General features: G+C 47.5%; 2 protein-coding genes across 3 annotated transcripts; both read left to right on the top strand.

The window, feature by feature from the left end:
* LOC8061077 (protein IQ-DOMAIN 1) lies at nt 2,554–5,654 on the top strand. Its single transcript, XM_002440112.2, has 4 exons — nt 2,554–3,107; nt 3,224–3,448; nt 4,579–4,692; nt 4,772–5,654. Exons 1-4 carry the CDS (start codon nt 2,820–2,822, stop codon nt 5,423–5,425), a joined length of 1,281 nt encoding a protein of 426 aa, XP_002440157.1. The 5' UTR covers nt 2,554–2,819; the 3' UTR covers nt 5,426–5,654.
* On the top strand, nt 6,954–9,517 carry LOC8061078 (probable cytokinin riboside 5'-monophosphate phosphoribohydrolase LOGL7). 2 transcript variants are annotated; one of them, XM_002440113.2, is made up of 7 exons: nt 6,954–7,298; nt 7,466–7,563; nt 7,687–7,717; nt 8,499–8,598; nt 8,700–8,770; nt 8,862–9,005; nt 9,107–9,517. In XM_002440113.2, exons 1-7 carry the CDS (start codon nt 7,176–7,178, stop codon nt 9,233–9,235), a joined length of 696 nt encoding a protein of 231 aa, XP_002440158.1. In that variant the 5' UTR covers nt 6,954–7,175; the 3' UTR covers nt 9,236–9,517. The 2 variants fall into 2 exon arrangements, with proteins under 2 accessions (XP_002440158.1, XP_021303963.1); XM_021448288.1 differs by having other exon boundaries at nt 7,466–7,717.

Raw genomic sequence — 12,655 nt, forward strand, 5'->3', positions numbered from 1 at the left:
CAGGAGCCTCTTCCTCCTCCGCTACCATGGTTGACCCTCCTCGACGGCTCTTTCATCAGCATCCCAAGCGGCGAGATTCACCGGATGCATGTACCGAATGATGTTTTCATCCATGGCTCCGTGGGGCAGTGGCTCTTACTCAGGCGTCTCTCTGGTAAACTCGAACTGATGAATCCTTTCTCCAAGAATGTCATAAAGCTTCCTAAGAGCGCCAATCCTTGCCCCACAAACTCGATACTCTACAAGCTGGTGTCACTCTCCACACCACAAGACCTATCACTAAATTCCCTTTTTGTTGTATTGACCACGTCCATGGTATTTAAGAGTGTGATTTCTATTTGCCGACCATCCGCCTCCATTGCATTCAGAGTGCCTGATGGTGAGATCCGTGATATCATATTCTGTGATGGAAAATTGTATGCTCTCTCAAGCAATAAGCTCTTTGTCTTGGAGATTGGCTCGAGCTACCAAGGCAAGCCAAGCATCTCATCCATGAAATGTGTATCCTACTCTGTCAAGAACGTTATGATAGACCGGTCCATTGATGATAAGAGCTATCATTGCGTGTATTGGAGTTATCTTGCTGAATATAACGGCAAGTTGTTCCAAGTAAGGCGCCTAGTTGGATTCTTGTCCACTTTGCCAACAAAAGATAGGATCAAGAATACTCGTACTTTTTCATTTGAAATCCTTGAGCTGGACATGACCATAAATTCCCCAAATAAGTGGAGAAGGCTCGATACACTAGGAGACCAAGCACTCTTTGTTGGCACAAACACAAAGTTTCTACCTGCTTCTGAATGTGGAGCTCAGAAGGACTGCATCTACTTCGTGTGTGACGACGAGCATGGAATTTGGGACGCAGATCTTTTTCGTGACTCTGGTGTGTTCAACATGAGAAACGGGACAATCACACCTTTATTGCTAGATAAACCATTTGTGCGGCCACGAGGCTATGGAGGGTGTCCAACGTGGTTTTTCCCTACTGCACTATATTCTAGCATAGTATGATTTCTTCTCAAACTAACAACCTTTGAGCTGGGAACATGCTTGTCTTCATTTTGGGTATTGTGGATTTTTTTTTTCACCCACACCGATGTCCTGTTTTTCAGACAATATTTTCGTCTCATAACATTTTAGCATGAGCATAAGTCAGATTCAGCGACATGATACAAATGATCTTGCTTTATGTATCAACTAATTATCAAACGTCCAACACTTGCTTTGTTTCAGACATGCTTTTAACGCACACTTTCAAATGTAAGATCATCATGTTATATAAAATGTTTCATGGTCTTGTGCCGGATTAAGTTTACACGTGCTCCTAGCTTGGGACGACACAAGTAGCTCCCAAATGTTTGGTCTCAGGCCTTGTTCAGTTCCCAAAATTTTCTGTTTTCGGAATACTGTAGCACTTTCATTTTTATTTGACAAATATTGTTCAATCATGAACTAACTAAACTTAAAAGATTCATCTCATGATTTACAGGCAAGTTGTACAATTAGTTTTTGTTTTCATCTATATTTAATGCTCTATGCATGTGCCGCAAGATTCGATGTGATGATGAATCTTGAATTTTTTTGGAAATTAAACAAGGCCTCACACGAGCTCTTTTTCGCTTTCTTCTTTCCTCTCATAGAGCTAGTGAGAGCAGGTGAAGCCAGTTTTTTTAACTTCATCTACTCCAACTAATTATGTGAGAAGAGGAGAGAGAAGTGAGAATAAAGCTTCTAAAGTGTGCATGAACAATAAAAACTTCTTCTGTCTCAAAATAACTGTTATTTTGGGCTTTCGAATCAAATGTTTAACTAAATTTATAGAAAATACGTGTAACATTTGTATCTTTAAATAAATTTATTAAAAAACTAAATTCAAAAATCTCTATGATGATAAAAGTTATGTACCATAAAATTAATATTTTTCAATATATATTTAGTTAAAAATATTTCTCAAAAAATGAGAACAACAAAATAATTATTTTGGTACGAAAGGAGTACAGTACGTGAGAAGTTAGAGCCGAGAGGAACCCTAACACATGAGGCCTAAGAGTAGTGTCAACTCCGTTCACGACTTTCCGTTATTTACAGTATCCTCTCCGTTTTTTTTTCTGGTGCGTGGTGTCAACTCCGGTCACGACTTTCCTCGCGATCGCGGTCATGTCGTGGCAGCCCCGTCGTCGGGACCGGGAAACGAGAACTCACCAGTCACCAAACCATGGCAGGCCCCGGACCACTGAACTCCCTCACGCACGGGCCCATTTTATTGTGGACCTACTACTCGTACACCGCAGTCAGGCATCTTGGGCCCATGTCCCCAGAAAGCCCCCTCCTTTCTCGAAGCCCAACGCGCGGAAAGCCAGCCAGCGCCCAGCGAGCCCGTGAGCCAGCCGCCAAGGTCGCCGTTCTCCTCGCCCACCACAAGGCCACAACCACAACTCTCCAACCGTTCGTCTGGCCGAATGACATGTGGGCCTAGGGCTCCTCGAACCGCACGTCAGTTGGGAGCGCCGCGGATCCCGCGGCCCGGCCGCCACCTTTGCCGGTTGCTGCTCGCCGCCGTTCGAAATTTGAATCCCCGCGGAACACGATCGACGAACCGGTTCGTTTGCTCCTCCCCACACCGTCGTGGCCGAAAAGGACAACGGCTACCTCCTCCACCACCCCCACTACTTCACTGGTCCTTCCATTTTGTCGCTTCCCGTCTCGCCTCGGCTTCGTCTTCTCCTCCTCCATATCCCAGTGCCGACCGCGGAGTGCCCCCACACAACCAAAGCGGAAGCTTCGGTCGAGCAGAGCGCGTCTCGTGTTGCGCGGCGCCGATGGGGGCGTCGGGGAAGTGGATCAAGTCGCTGGTGGCCATGAAGGCGCCCGAGAAGGCGGCGGGGCATAAGGGCGGCCGCAAGTGGCGTCTGTGGCGGACCTCGTCCGCCGCGTCTAGGGCCAGCGCCGGCGAGGGCAGTGCGCTGGCGTCCGAGGCTTCTTCGGCGTCGGCGGACTCGTTCAGTTCGGTCCTCGCCGCCGTGGTCCGCGCTCCCCCCAGGGATTTCCTGCTCATCAGGCAGGAATGGGCCGCCGTCCGCATCCAGACCGCATTCCGCGCGTTCTTGGTATCGCCCGATCTTCTCCTCTGTTTCCGTTTGGTGATGTGTCACTGCTACTTCCATGCTGTGATCTTGACTCTTTATGCATCTCTGTGCTCTTCTGCTGCGGCGCGCGTGAGCAGGCGAGACGGGCGTTGAAGGCGCTGAGGGGCATCGTCCGGCTGCAGGCGCTGGTGCGCGGCCGGCTCGTGCGCAAGCAACTGGCCGTCACGCTCAAGTGCATGCACGCGCTGCTGCGGGTGCAGGAACGCGCCCGGGAGCGCCGAGCGCGCTCCTCCGCCGACGGCCACGGCTCCCAGGGCCAGGACGCGCTCAACGGCCGTGCCAGTTCTATCAAAGACGCTATGGTATATTGAACACGCAAAACATCACGTTTTTTTTCTGGTTTCAGAATTTGCAATGTTCCTATTTCCCAAGGGTGGTGGGGTGGGGGAAATTGCAATGTTACACCAAAATGGTTGTTGATTATTAGCTGCTAAGTTCCCTACGAAACTTCCCCAGTAGACAGCTAAATGTCATATGCTATTCAGGAAAATTTGAGGGAACAACCAAATTTCTGATGATGGATTTCGGTTGACACTTGACAGTGTTGCTGGAGTGTCATAAGGTCTTTGGTTCCTTAGTATCCACTCTGTTCCAAATTATAAGTCACTTTGGTTTTTTAGTACATCCATTTTACTTATATATGTAGATACAATAAATATGTCTAGATATATAGCAAAATGGATGAATCAAAAAAGTCAAGGCGACTTATAATTTAGACCTGAGGGAGTATCACTAATGGTGTCACTGTCACATGGACCATTTGTTTCAGTTCCTTGGTTGGCTTCCACTGAGATTTTTTACAAATTTGTTCAAAATAAAGGTAGTTTATTATATTAAAACTTCCCTCTAACTTTAATTCCAATTTAGTGTTTCAAAGCTAATGATTGCACACTTTGAACCTTTTTTAAGAACCAAGATCATTAGGAAGTCAGAAACTGGTAAAAGTTTGAATTTTGAATTCCCATTGTGTTCCTGTTGATATTTTGACTATTTAAAACTTTCCATGTGCTTGTTCTTACACTGAATTCCTTGTGGGAAACTGACGTGAGAGTTGATATGGTGGGTTACTTTTATTTGAAAGGGACTTGTATCAGTAAGAGTGACATGGACAACTAAGCTTCCTTTATCTTTTGTAATGATTGAGTCCATTAAGGTTGTTTCTCGCTCTTTCACATTGACAATGTGTGTTAGAATCAATATTGTAGTGATGCTATTAGGTAAGAAAAGCCTATGGTGATAACACCAATAATGTCTTTTACAATTAGGTATTGCAACCCAACTTCCATGTTCAGACTACAGTTGAACAGAAATAAAAGATAATGAGTTCACACTACAGTTTGCTGTTTCTATTGATACTGATCGGCCGCTTTCACTAGAATAGTAATGTGAGTATGTGACGGTGCAAAGATTTCTTGGCTGCTTAATATTTTAGGAACAATGGTGTGACCACCAAGGATCTGTTGATGATGTAAGATCAAAGTTACACATGAAGCATGAAGGTGCAGCAAAGAGAGAAAGGGCTATTGCCTATGCTCTGTCTCACCAGGTAGTACACCACATCTTTGTCATCATGCTACATCCATAGTTTCATCTTCATAAACATGTTGATCATATATTCTTTTCAGCCTCGGGGTTCAAAACACAAGGGAAGACCAAGCTCTCCTGCTAGCTGTGTTAGAAGCCATGAGCCTAATCACGACTTGAGTTACTTGGAAGGATGGATGGCGACAAAGCCATGGGAGACCAGAATCATGGAAGGAAATCACACCGACTCGCAGCTTGCGAAGAACTGCAAGGAGCAGAACTTGCCTGCCTCCAAGCTTTCCGATGCTAGCTCAGTCAAAATCAGAAGAAACAATGTCACAACCAGGGTAGCAGCAGCGAAGCCACCGCCTCCTTCATTGCTGTCAGCCTCTTCTTCTGACTCCGTGTGTGACGAGAGCTCTCCATCGAGATCATCGGTGACCCTGACGTCTGCTACCAACACCATCTTAGCATCAGAAGCAAGGTCAGACAGTGGCAACAACGCCGGAGGACCGAACTACATGAGCTTGACCAAGTCTGCCAAAGCGAGGCTGAGTGGCTGCAGCAGCAGCCACCGAGGGTCGTCGTTCCAGCGGCAACGGTCCGGGGACATGTCAAGGGTGGCCCTGTCTTCAATCGACACCCAGAGCAACGCAGGCTCGGAGATTTCAGTCACCTCCAGGAGACTGAACAGCATGTCCCTGAAAGGCAGCCGGAGCATGCCGAGAAGCTTGGACAAGGAGAATGACGTTTGATCGATCGATCAATGGACAAACAAATCCTTTATAACCATATATATATATATTTGCTGCAGATATCATCATCCTAGTTTAGTGTGAGTTGTGCACATCCAATCGATGTCCAGATCCTAATTTTCTTCTTGTCTGTAGTCTACCGATAAATTATGTAAGTACTTATTAGCATGCAAAGGGCAATTACCTTGCGTTCTATTTAAGAGTCGTGACGGATGTTGATAGTATCTTATTTTGGGTCACCAAAACCCTGAATATAATTCTGGAGGCTCATCTTGTCTGTTTCTGGCGCGAAACCGTGTGTCCTCTTCGCTGAAGATCCCATGACATGTCTCGCGCGATCGTCCGGGCGATCAAACAATTGCTCCGCACATTCCGATTGGCTGCCGCATATATGATGGCCTCATCAGAATCGGCCCCGGCAGACATTGTTACAGGGTTGGTAGGGAACCCTGTAATGGCGAGGGTCCTCGACTTGTTTAATCTCTCGCCATTTGTTTGACTACGCCCGGTCTACGTTAGCCCTGACCACATTGCTTGTCAAAGTCTAGCCCCTTTTTTTTTTGCAATAATAGTAGTTTATTATATACCCGTAGCGAACGATCTTGCGATCGATGGAGTGATATAATACGGGGAGAAAATCTGCGGCCGATGGGATTTCGCTGTGGCCTAGGCCTTGTTTAGTTTGCTAAAAATTTTACAAAATTTTTCAGATTTTCTGTCACATCGAATCTTTAAACGTATGCATGGAGTATTAAATATAGATGAAAATAAAAACTAATTGCACAGTTTGGTCGGAATTGGCGAGACGAATCTTTTGAGTCTAGTTAGTCAATAATTGAACAATATTTGTCAAATACAAACGAAAGTGCTACTATTCCTATTTTGCAAAATTTTTTGGAAGTAAACAAGGCCCTAGTAGTGCTGTTGTCCCTAGTAGTGCCCTCCTGACCGGTGCACAGGCGGCGGACAGGGACGTGCCGAAAGCTACGCCTTTCGCCGGAACCGGGCAACGTTATCACCGCGCCCTGAACAACAAGCCTGAAGCTGCTCGTGTTTACAGTTACCGGGCTTGTGGCGCCCCCTGATGGCAACCCATGGTGGAAAAACTAAAAAGATCAGGTCTGGTTTGGCACGGCTCTGAAATGGCTCCATGCAGCGCGCAGCTAGCCGGGTTTGGACGGCTGTGATGGGTCGGCGGCGCCTGGGAGACAGAGACACGAACGGATGGTCCAGATGCGGGGAACAGTGCCGGCGCCATGCATGCCGTTGCCGGCAGGCAGGCACAGTGGTGGTGGAGAGTGGAAGCGGACTGGGCCGGGGGGCGGTGCAAAAAGATTGTCGGCGATCGACACGGTGACGGGACAGACAATGCAGAGTTACGGCAGCGGACCGGGCCCGGCCGGGGTGGTGGTGGTGACTGCTCACCGGATCGGACCGCCCGCGAAAATGACAGCGGCGAGGGACGAGGTGCGGTGCGGGGCTTGTTTGACCCACCGGAATTAAAAGGGGGAGGGCGATCGATTACACCACTTCGGCCTTGCTTAATGCCGCCATCACTTGGGAGCTCTGCTGAGACGCGCTGCTGGAGATAACGCACGCGCACGCAGCCAACACACGCGGCACCACCGAGAGGAGCGAGCGGCCACCATCAGGCTACCTCATCCGAGCTCCCGGCCGTTCCCTCGCCGGCGGCTAGCTAGGCAGCGCTAGGCTAGCTAGGAAGCTGCGCGCGTGGCCGCCGACGATCGGCATGGGCGACGGGGCGGCGGCGGCGGTGCCGAGCAGGTTCCGCACGATCTGCGTCTTCTGTGGCAGCAACGCCGGCCGCCGCAAGGTGTACGCCGACGCCGCCCTTGAGCTCGGCCACGAGCTGGTAAGTGTGCACATCCACCGATGCACGCAGGGAGCTCACGCTCACCACGCCCGCCATGCGCTAGAGCACTGCCACCACCACCGATTTTTTTTTTTTTGAGTTCTTGCTTGGTAGCTGACCGTCGTGTCCGTGCCTTTTTCCGTTGCTGTGACGACTGCAACGTGCAGGTGCGGAGGGGCATCAGCCTCGTCTACGGAGGCGGCAGCATCGGCCTGATGGGCGTGATTGCTCGGACGGTTGGCGACGGCGGCTGCCATGTCCTTGGGTACCCTGCCGTGCTTGCAGTTTCACCTCTCTTTTTTTTTTGGGTGCACCCCCTTTGGAGTACTCTATCTGATGTTGGAGCTGGGTGTTTCTGTTTGCTTTTGATTTGTTCTTTCATTCACAGGGTGATTCCTAAAGCGCTCATGCCTATTGAGGTATGTGAATTTTCTTTATTTACTCCAAGATCTGTTCATGGTGACCTCTTAGCTAGTGTAGTAGTAGTACGTATCAGCGTGCAATGATTCTCGTTGGTCGTTGGGTCAAATTTAAGCACGTCCCACCCATTGATATCATGCATAATTCAGCTTCACCTGCAAGAGGCTACAACTACTATAGGATTCAATGAATGACTGCTGAGCTTGTTGTCTGTCTAGTCGTGTTCCGTTTCGTCACCCTCTTTTCTTCTCCATTTCCAGCTGTCCTTTCTACTATTGATGAATGATTTGGCCAAGCTAGGTGTACTATTATTTCTACTAGCAGAAGGTTCCTATCTAGTTATATACTCCTATATAGATAGATAGACTTAGGTGTGACAATTTGGAGTCTAGACTGCAGCTCCCGTCTGAATTCAGTAACTACACGTGCCTAGTAGACTCTGTCAAGTAGAGGAGATGCTTTTCTAGTCCTTTTCCTTTGTATAACTAGGGCTCCTGTACTCCTGTGCCAGAGAATGCTTTCCTAGTCCAGCCGGCTGGTGTTGCTGTTTTCAGTTTTCACATCCTTTTCCTTTTCCATTGTAAATCGCGGCAAATCTCTTGTTGTTGTCCTTTCCGGAAAAAGAAAATTCTGTCAAGTGAATTTTATCTGATGTGAACCTGAACAGTGTGTCTCCTGTCATTCAGAAACCCCCTATCTCACAGTTATGTATGTACTACGCTTGGACGATGGAGATTTGCAGTGACATTTGCACACGTCTGACGTCTCTGTTTGTCGCAGATATCAGGTGAGAGCGTGGGAGAAGTGAAGGTCGTGGACGACATGCATCAGAGGAAAGCCGAGATGGCTCGCCAGTCCGAAGCATTCATCGCTCTTCCAGGTGCCAGATGCATGTTCGATGGTTTTCCTGCTACCATCATCATCGACAGCAATTCGGTCGAACTTGCATTGCTTACATACAGTTTTGTTAATTTCTGTCAGGGGGGTACGGGACGATGGAGGAGTTGCTGGAGATGATCACCTGGTGCCAGCTCGGAATTCATGACAAACCAGTAAGTGAACTACTGCAACTGATCGATCAGCAACGCGTTGTTGCCACCCAAACAAAAACAAACTAAGGCCGGCCTCTGTCTCTTGTCTCAGGTTGGGTTGCTGAACGTCGACGGCTACTACGACCCGCTGCTTGCCCTGTTCGAGAAAGGCGCCACCGAGGGCTTCATCAACCCTGACTGCAGCCAGATATTCGTTTCTGCGCCGACCGCGAGCGAACTGCTGACGAAGATGGAGGTAGCATTGCCATTGCCACAATCTCAAGTCCCATCTTCGAGTGACCACTGACCACACATACTAACGCTGTTGTGGCTTGCTTTGCTTGTACTATTTGTCAGCAATACACCCGGTTGCACCAGGAGGTAGCCCCAGCAACGAGCTGGGAGATCTCGGAGCTCGGCTACGGGAGAGCCGCCGCCGACGGCGGCGGTGGCGGCGCGCCGTCGTCAGAAGAAGAAGGCTTGTAGCAGTCATCCATCTCCTAAAGCGAATCGGAGCTCTCCTTCCTCTGCTGAATTGGTGATGACGCATGCATTTGTTTGGGTATTTATTTCGTCAAAGTCGATCTCTCCAAAGTCCAAACCGGTTGAACTAGGTGCCTGCCGGGTCGGGAGAGGCGATGATATATATCTCTCTGTTTGAGTGCTCGGTTGTGTAAGCTAGCTGTGGTAACTCCTCCCTCCTTTTCGGTGTGTGGTGCTTGTGGAAATGGAATCTGTGCTGTGCTGCGCGTGCAGCTACCCTACCCAGTCGGACTGTCGGAGTCGAGTCGGGCCGGAGCAGCACGACTGCTGCCCGGCCCCGGGGAGGCGACGGCGACGTCACAGGTGAGAGCGGGCACTGATTGGGCTCGTACTCATTGCTGTCACCCCCTTCTTTTGGTTAGAAAATGATGATGGATGGGATGGGTAATAAAATTAAACTAATAATGGATTGGTGATCCGTGTTCGGTCGGCCGGGGATCATGTCCCTTTGCCTTTTTGAGCGAGGGAGGCCGGGAGGGGAGGAGAAGGAGCGTGGTACTTGGCTTGGCCGTTGGGAGTGTGTGTGACATGGCCCATCGCCATGGGCGCCGCCGCGTGTCTCGTCTTTGGGTGACGGCAACGTGCACGATTCCACGAACGAAAGGCGGCGGCGGCCCGCCGGCCCCGGCTCTTCCGCTTTTGTTCGGATTTTGCCATTTTGGGACCTGGGGTGGGGTGCCGGGGGCGTGGCATTCATTCAGGACATCTGATTCTGACGTGAGGCGAGATACCAACCCTACAGGGGGCTACACCTAGCGACGATATGCCTGGATATGGATTGGATGGAAATGATGAATTATTTGGTGCGAATCCGCCGTAGCTGACGACGGTCTGATCCGAAGCTGTTCAAAACCGGCGGCGGGGGCGGGGCAACTGCTGTTTCGCTCGGTTTGGGCCGTGGGTGGGCTCGTTCTTGGGGTTCCAGATCGCTCGCCAGCGCGACGCGACAATTGCCACGGTCCACGGACGCGCACCCGGCCCATATCAATGTTACCATCAGTGCGCTGCCCAAGAATGCGTCACGCTCCCGGGACTGGAACGAAGGACCACGTAGTCGGAAAAAAGAAAAAGAAAAATGTAGTACGGAACAGTACATTAAAAGATGGCGACGATATAAATCCGCCGCAACAAAATCCACACACACAAATATAAAATCTGCCCGTTAAAAATCTACTCCCTCCATTTTAAATTATAAGAATTTCAAAAATCTTAAAAAGTCAAAACATCTCAAATTCAACCAAAATTATAGAAAGAATTATAAAGATTTATGACATCAAATAGATATACTATGAAAGTATAATTAATAAAAAATCTAATGATATTTAGTTGGTATAATAAATGTTATTATCTTTATTATATAATTTTAGTCAAAATTGAGATGTTTTGACTCTTCAAAATTCTTGAAATGTCTTATAATTGGAGATGGAGAGAGTATGATCCATCATGGGTTTCATTTTTGTTCCCTGACCCATGCCTATTTGGTTCACGAGTCACGACCAGCACGATGAGCAGGATCCTACATTCCTACTAGAGAGTTTTGGGATGACTTGAGAAAAAAAATGGAAACAAGTGTTTGCTTATTAATGATATTGCATATACCTTTTGTCTTAGCATTATGTCTAAAAATCCTGGGACTCATACATTGGCAAATATGATAGGTTACCTTTTACCTAAAACGTGCCGTGCTATCCTTCAAGGAATGAGATAGGAGTTAATTTCTCGAAAAAAATTCTCCCAATTTGCGTGAGAGAAAAAGTTTTCTCAAAAAACTTTCTAAAGAAAATACGTCGGTCTTAGCAGTCGGTTGGCCATGGCATGAAAAGAAATTTTCTAATTCACTATTACTACAGAAACAATTTTTAGAAACAGCTCTATTTGAGCAGAGGTTGCTCTATCAAAAACCATCTATAAAAATGGTTTCTCAAGTACTCTAAAAATAATTTTTTAGAAGCTAGGCTTTCCAGCCACCAGTACAAATGGATGCCAATTTGGCCCATCTCTAAAAATAGGTGCAACATGAAATTTATAATTTTTCAAATTAGATTCAATGAAGATAAATTTTATGTCGAATTTTTAGTATTCAAAGAGATCTATAACTTTTAGTTGATAGCCGTTTTCATTTGGACTCATTTAGAGCGTGTTTGGATGTGAGTCGCTGCTAGCCACGCCTAAATTGCGGCTGGGCGTGGCGCGCTGCTGCTGCGGCGAACTTTTTGAGCGCCACAGTTTGTGGCGAGTTTTACGCTGGAGGAATCTGTGGCAGATTAAACTGTAGACCTAACCAAACAGCTATGTCAGAATTTGTGGCTCGCCATCGCTCTGGCATGACGGGTTTGGCCGCAAACCAAATAGCCTTTTAATACCTAGAAATTTTGTTATAAGTTTTCATAACTTGAAATTCATTTTTAAAAATAACTTTATGATTTCTAGAGGTAACCAAACAACCTCTTAATGCGTTGTTTGCTAGAAGGCTTCTCCCAGTGTTAAATATTTTGCTTGATTGGTATAATTTTGTAAAATGATTGGTATATTTTGCAAAATGGTTTCTAGAGGTATTCATATTTCGCTCGAGACGATTGGATACCCATCTCTAAAAACCATTGATTTAGAGACGACAAGTATAGGCTTACTAAATAGCTATCTCTATAATCCCTAGCCACCTTTACAAATACGTGCCGTAGAAGTGACTGCTAACTTATTTATTATTCATTCGTTCAATGTGTTGATTAGTATTAATAATACAAATTATAGTAGTTAAAAAAAATGTTTGAAGCCCTAGAATTTTGAAGGCCCTGAGCCCCTGACCAGCCAGGACCCGAGCAAATGCACACTCTGCAGGCTGCAGCTTGCACATAAGCTCGCCGTACAGGCCTGCAGGCGCGGTGACACGAGTCTCGTGCTGTCGACTGTCGTCGTGCGTGCTGATCGAACCAGCCACTGCACATACCAGAGTAAGGCCTTGTTTAGCTCGTAAAAATTTTCGTTTTTGGCTACGGTAGCACTTTCGTTTTTATTTGACAAACATTGTCTAAACAAAGAGTAACTAGGCTTAAAGTTTCATCTCACAAATTACAGGTGAACTATGTAATTAGTTTTTATTTTCATCTATATTTAATGCTCCATGCATGCCACCAAAAATTCGATGTGACGGAGAATCTTGAAAACTTTTGCGAACTAAACAAGGCCCTAAAGTCCGGTCTCCATACATGTGCGCCACTGCATGCCCACCGGTGCGACCACGGCGAACAGGACGCAGCGTCCACGACCACGCGACGAAGGGCCCCGCGGCAGCGGCCGGAGTCATGCATGCGATGCGGTGCGGTGCATGCATCGATCTGCATGCGGAGGCCCCGGCCGGCCGGC

This window comes from Sorghum bicolor, chromosome 9 (assembly GCF_000003195.3).
Source record: "Sorghum bicolor cultivar BTx623 chromosome 9, Sorghum_bicolor_NCBIv3, whole genome shotgun sequence".
NCBI classification, from domain to species: Eukaryota; Viridiplantae; Streptophyta; class Magnoliopsida; order Poales; family Poaceae; genus Sorghum; species Sorghum bicolor.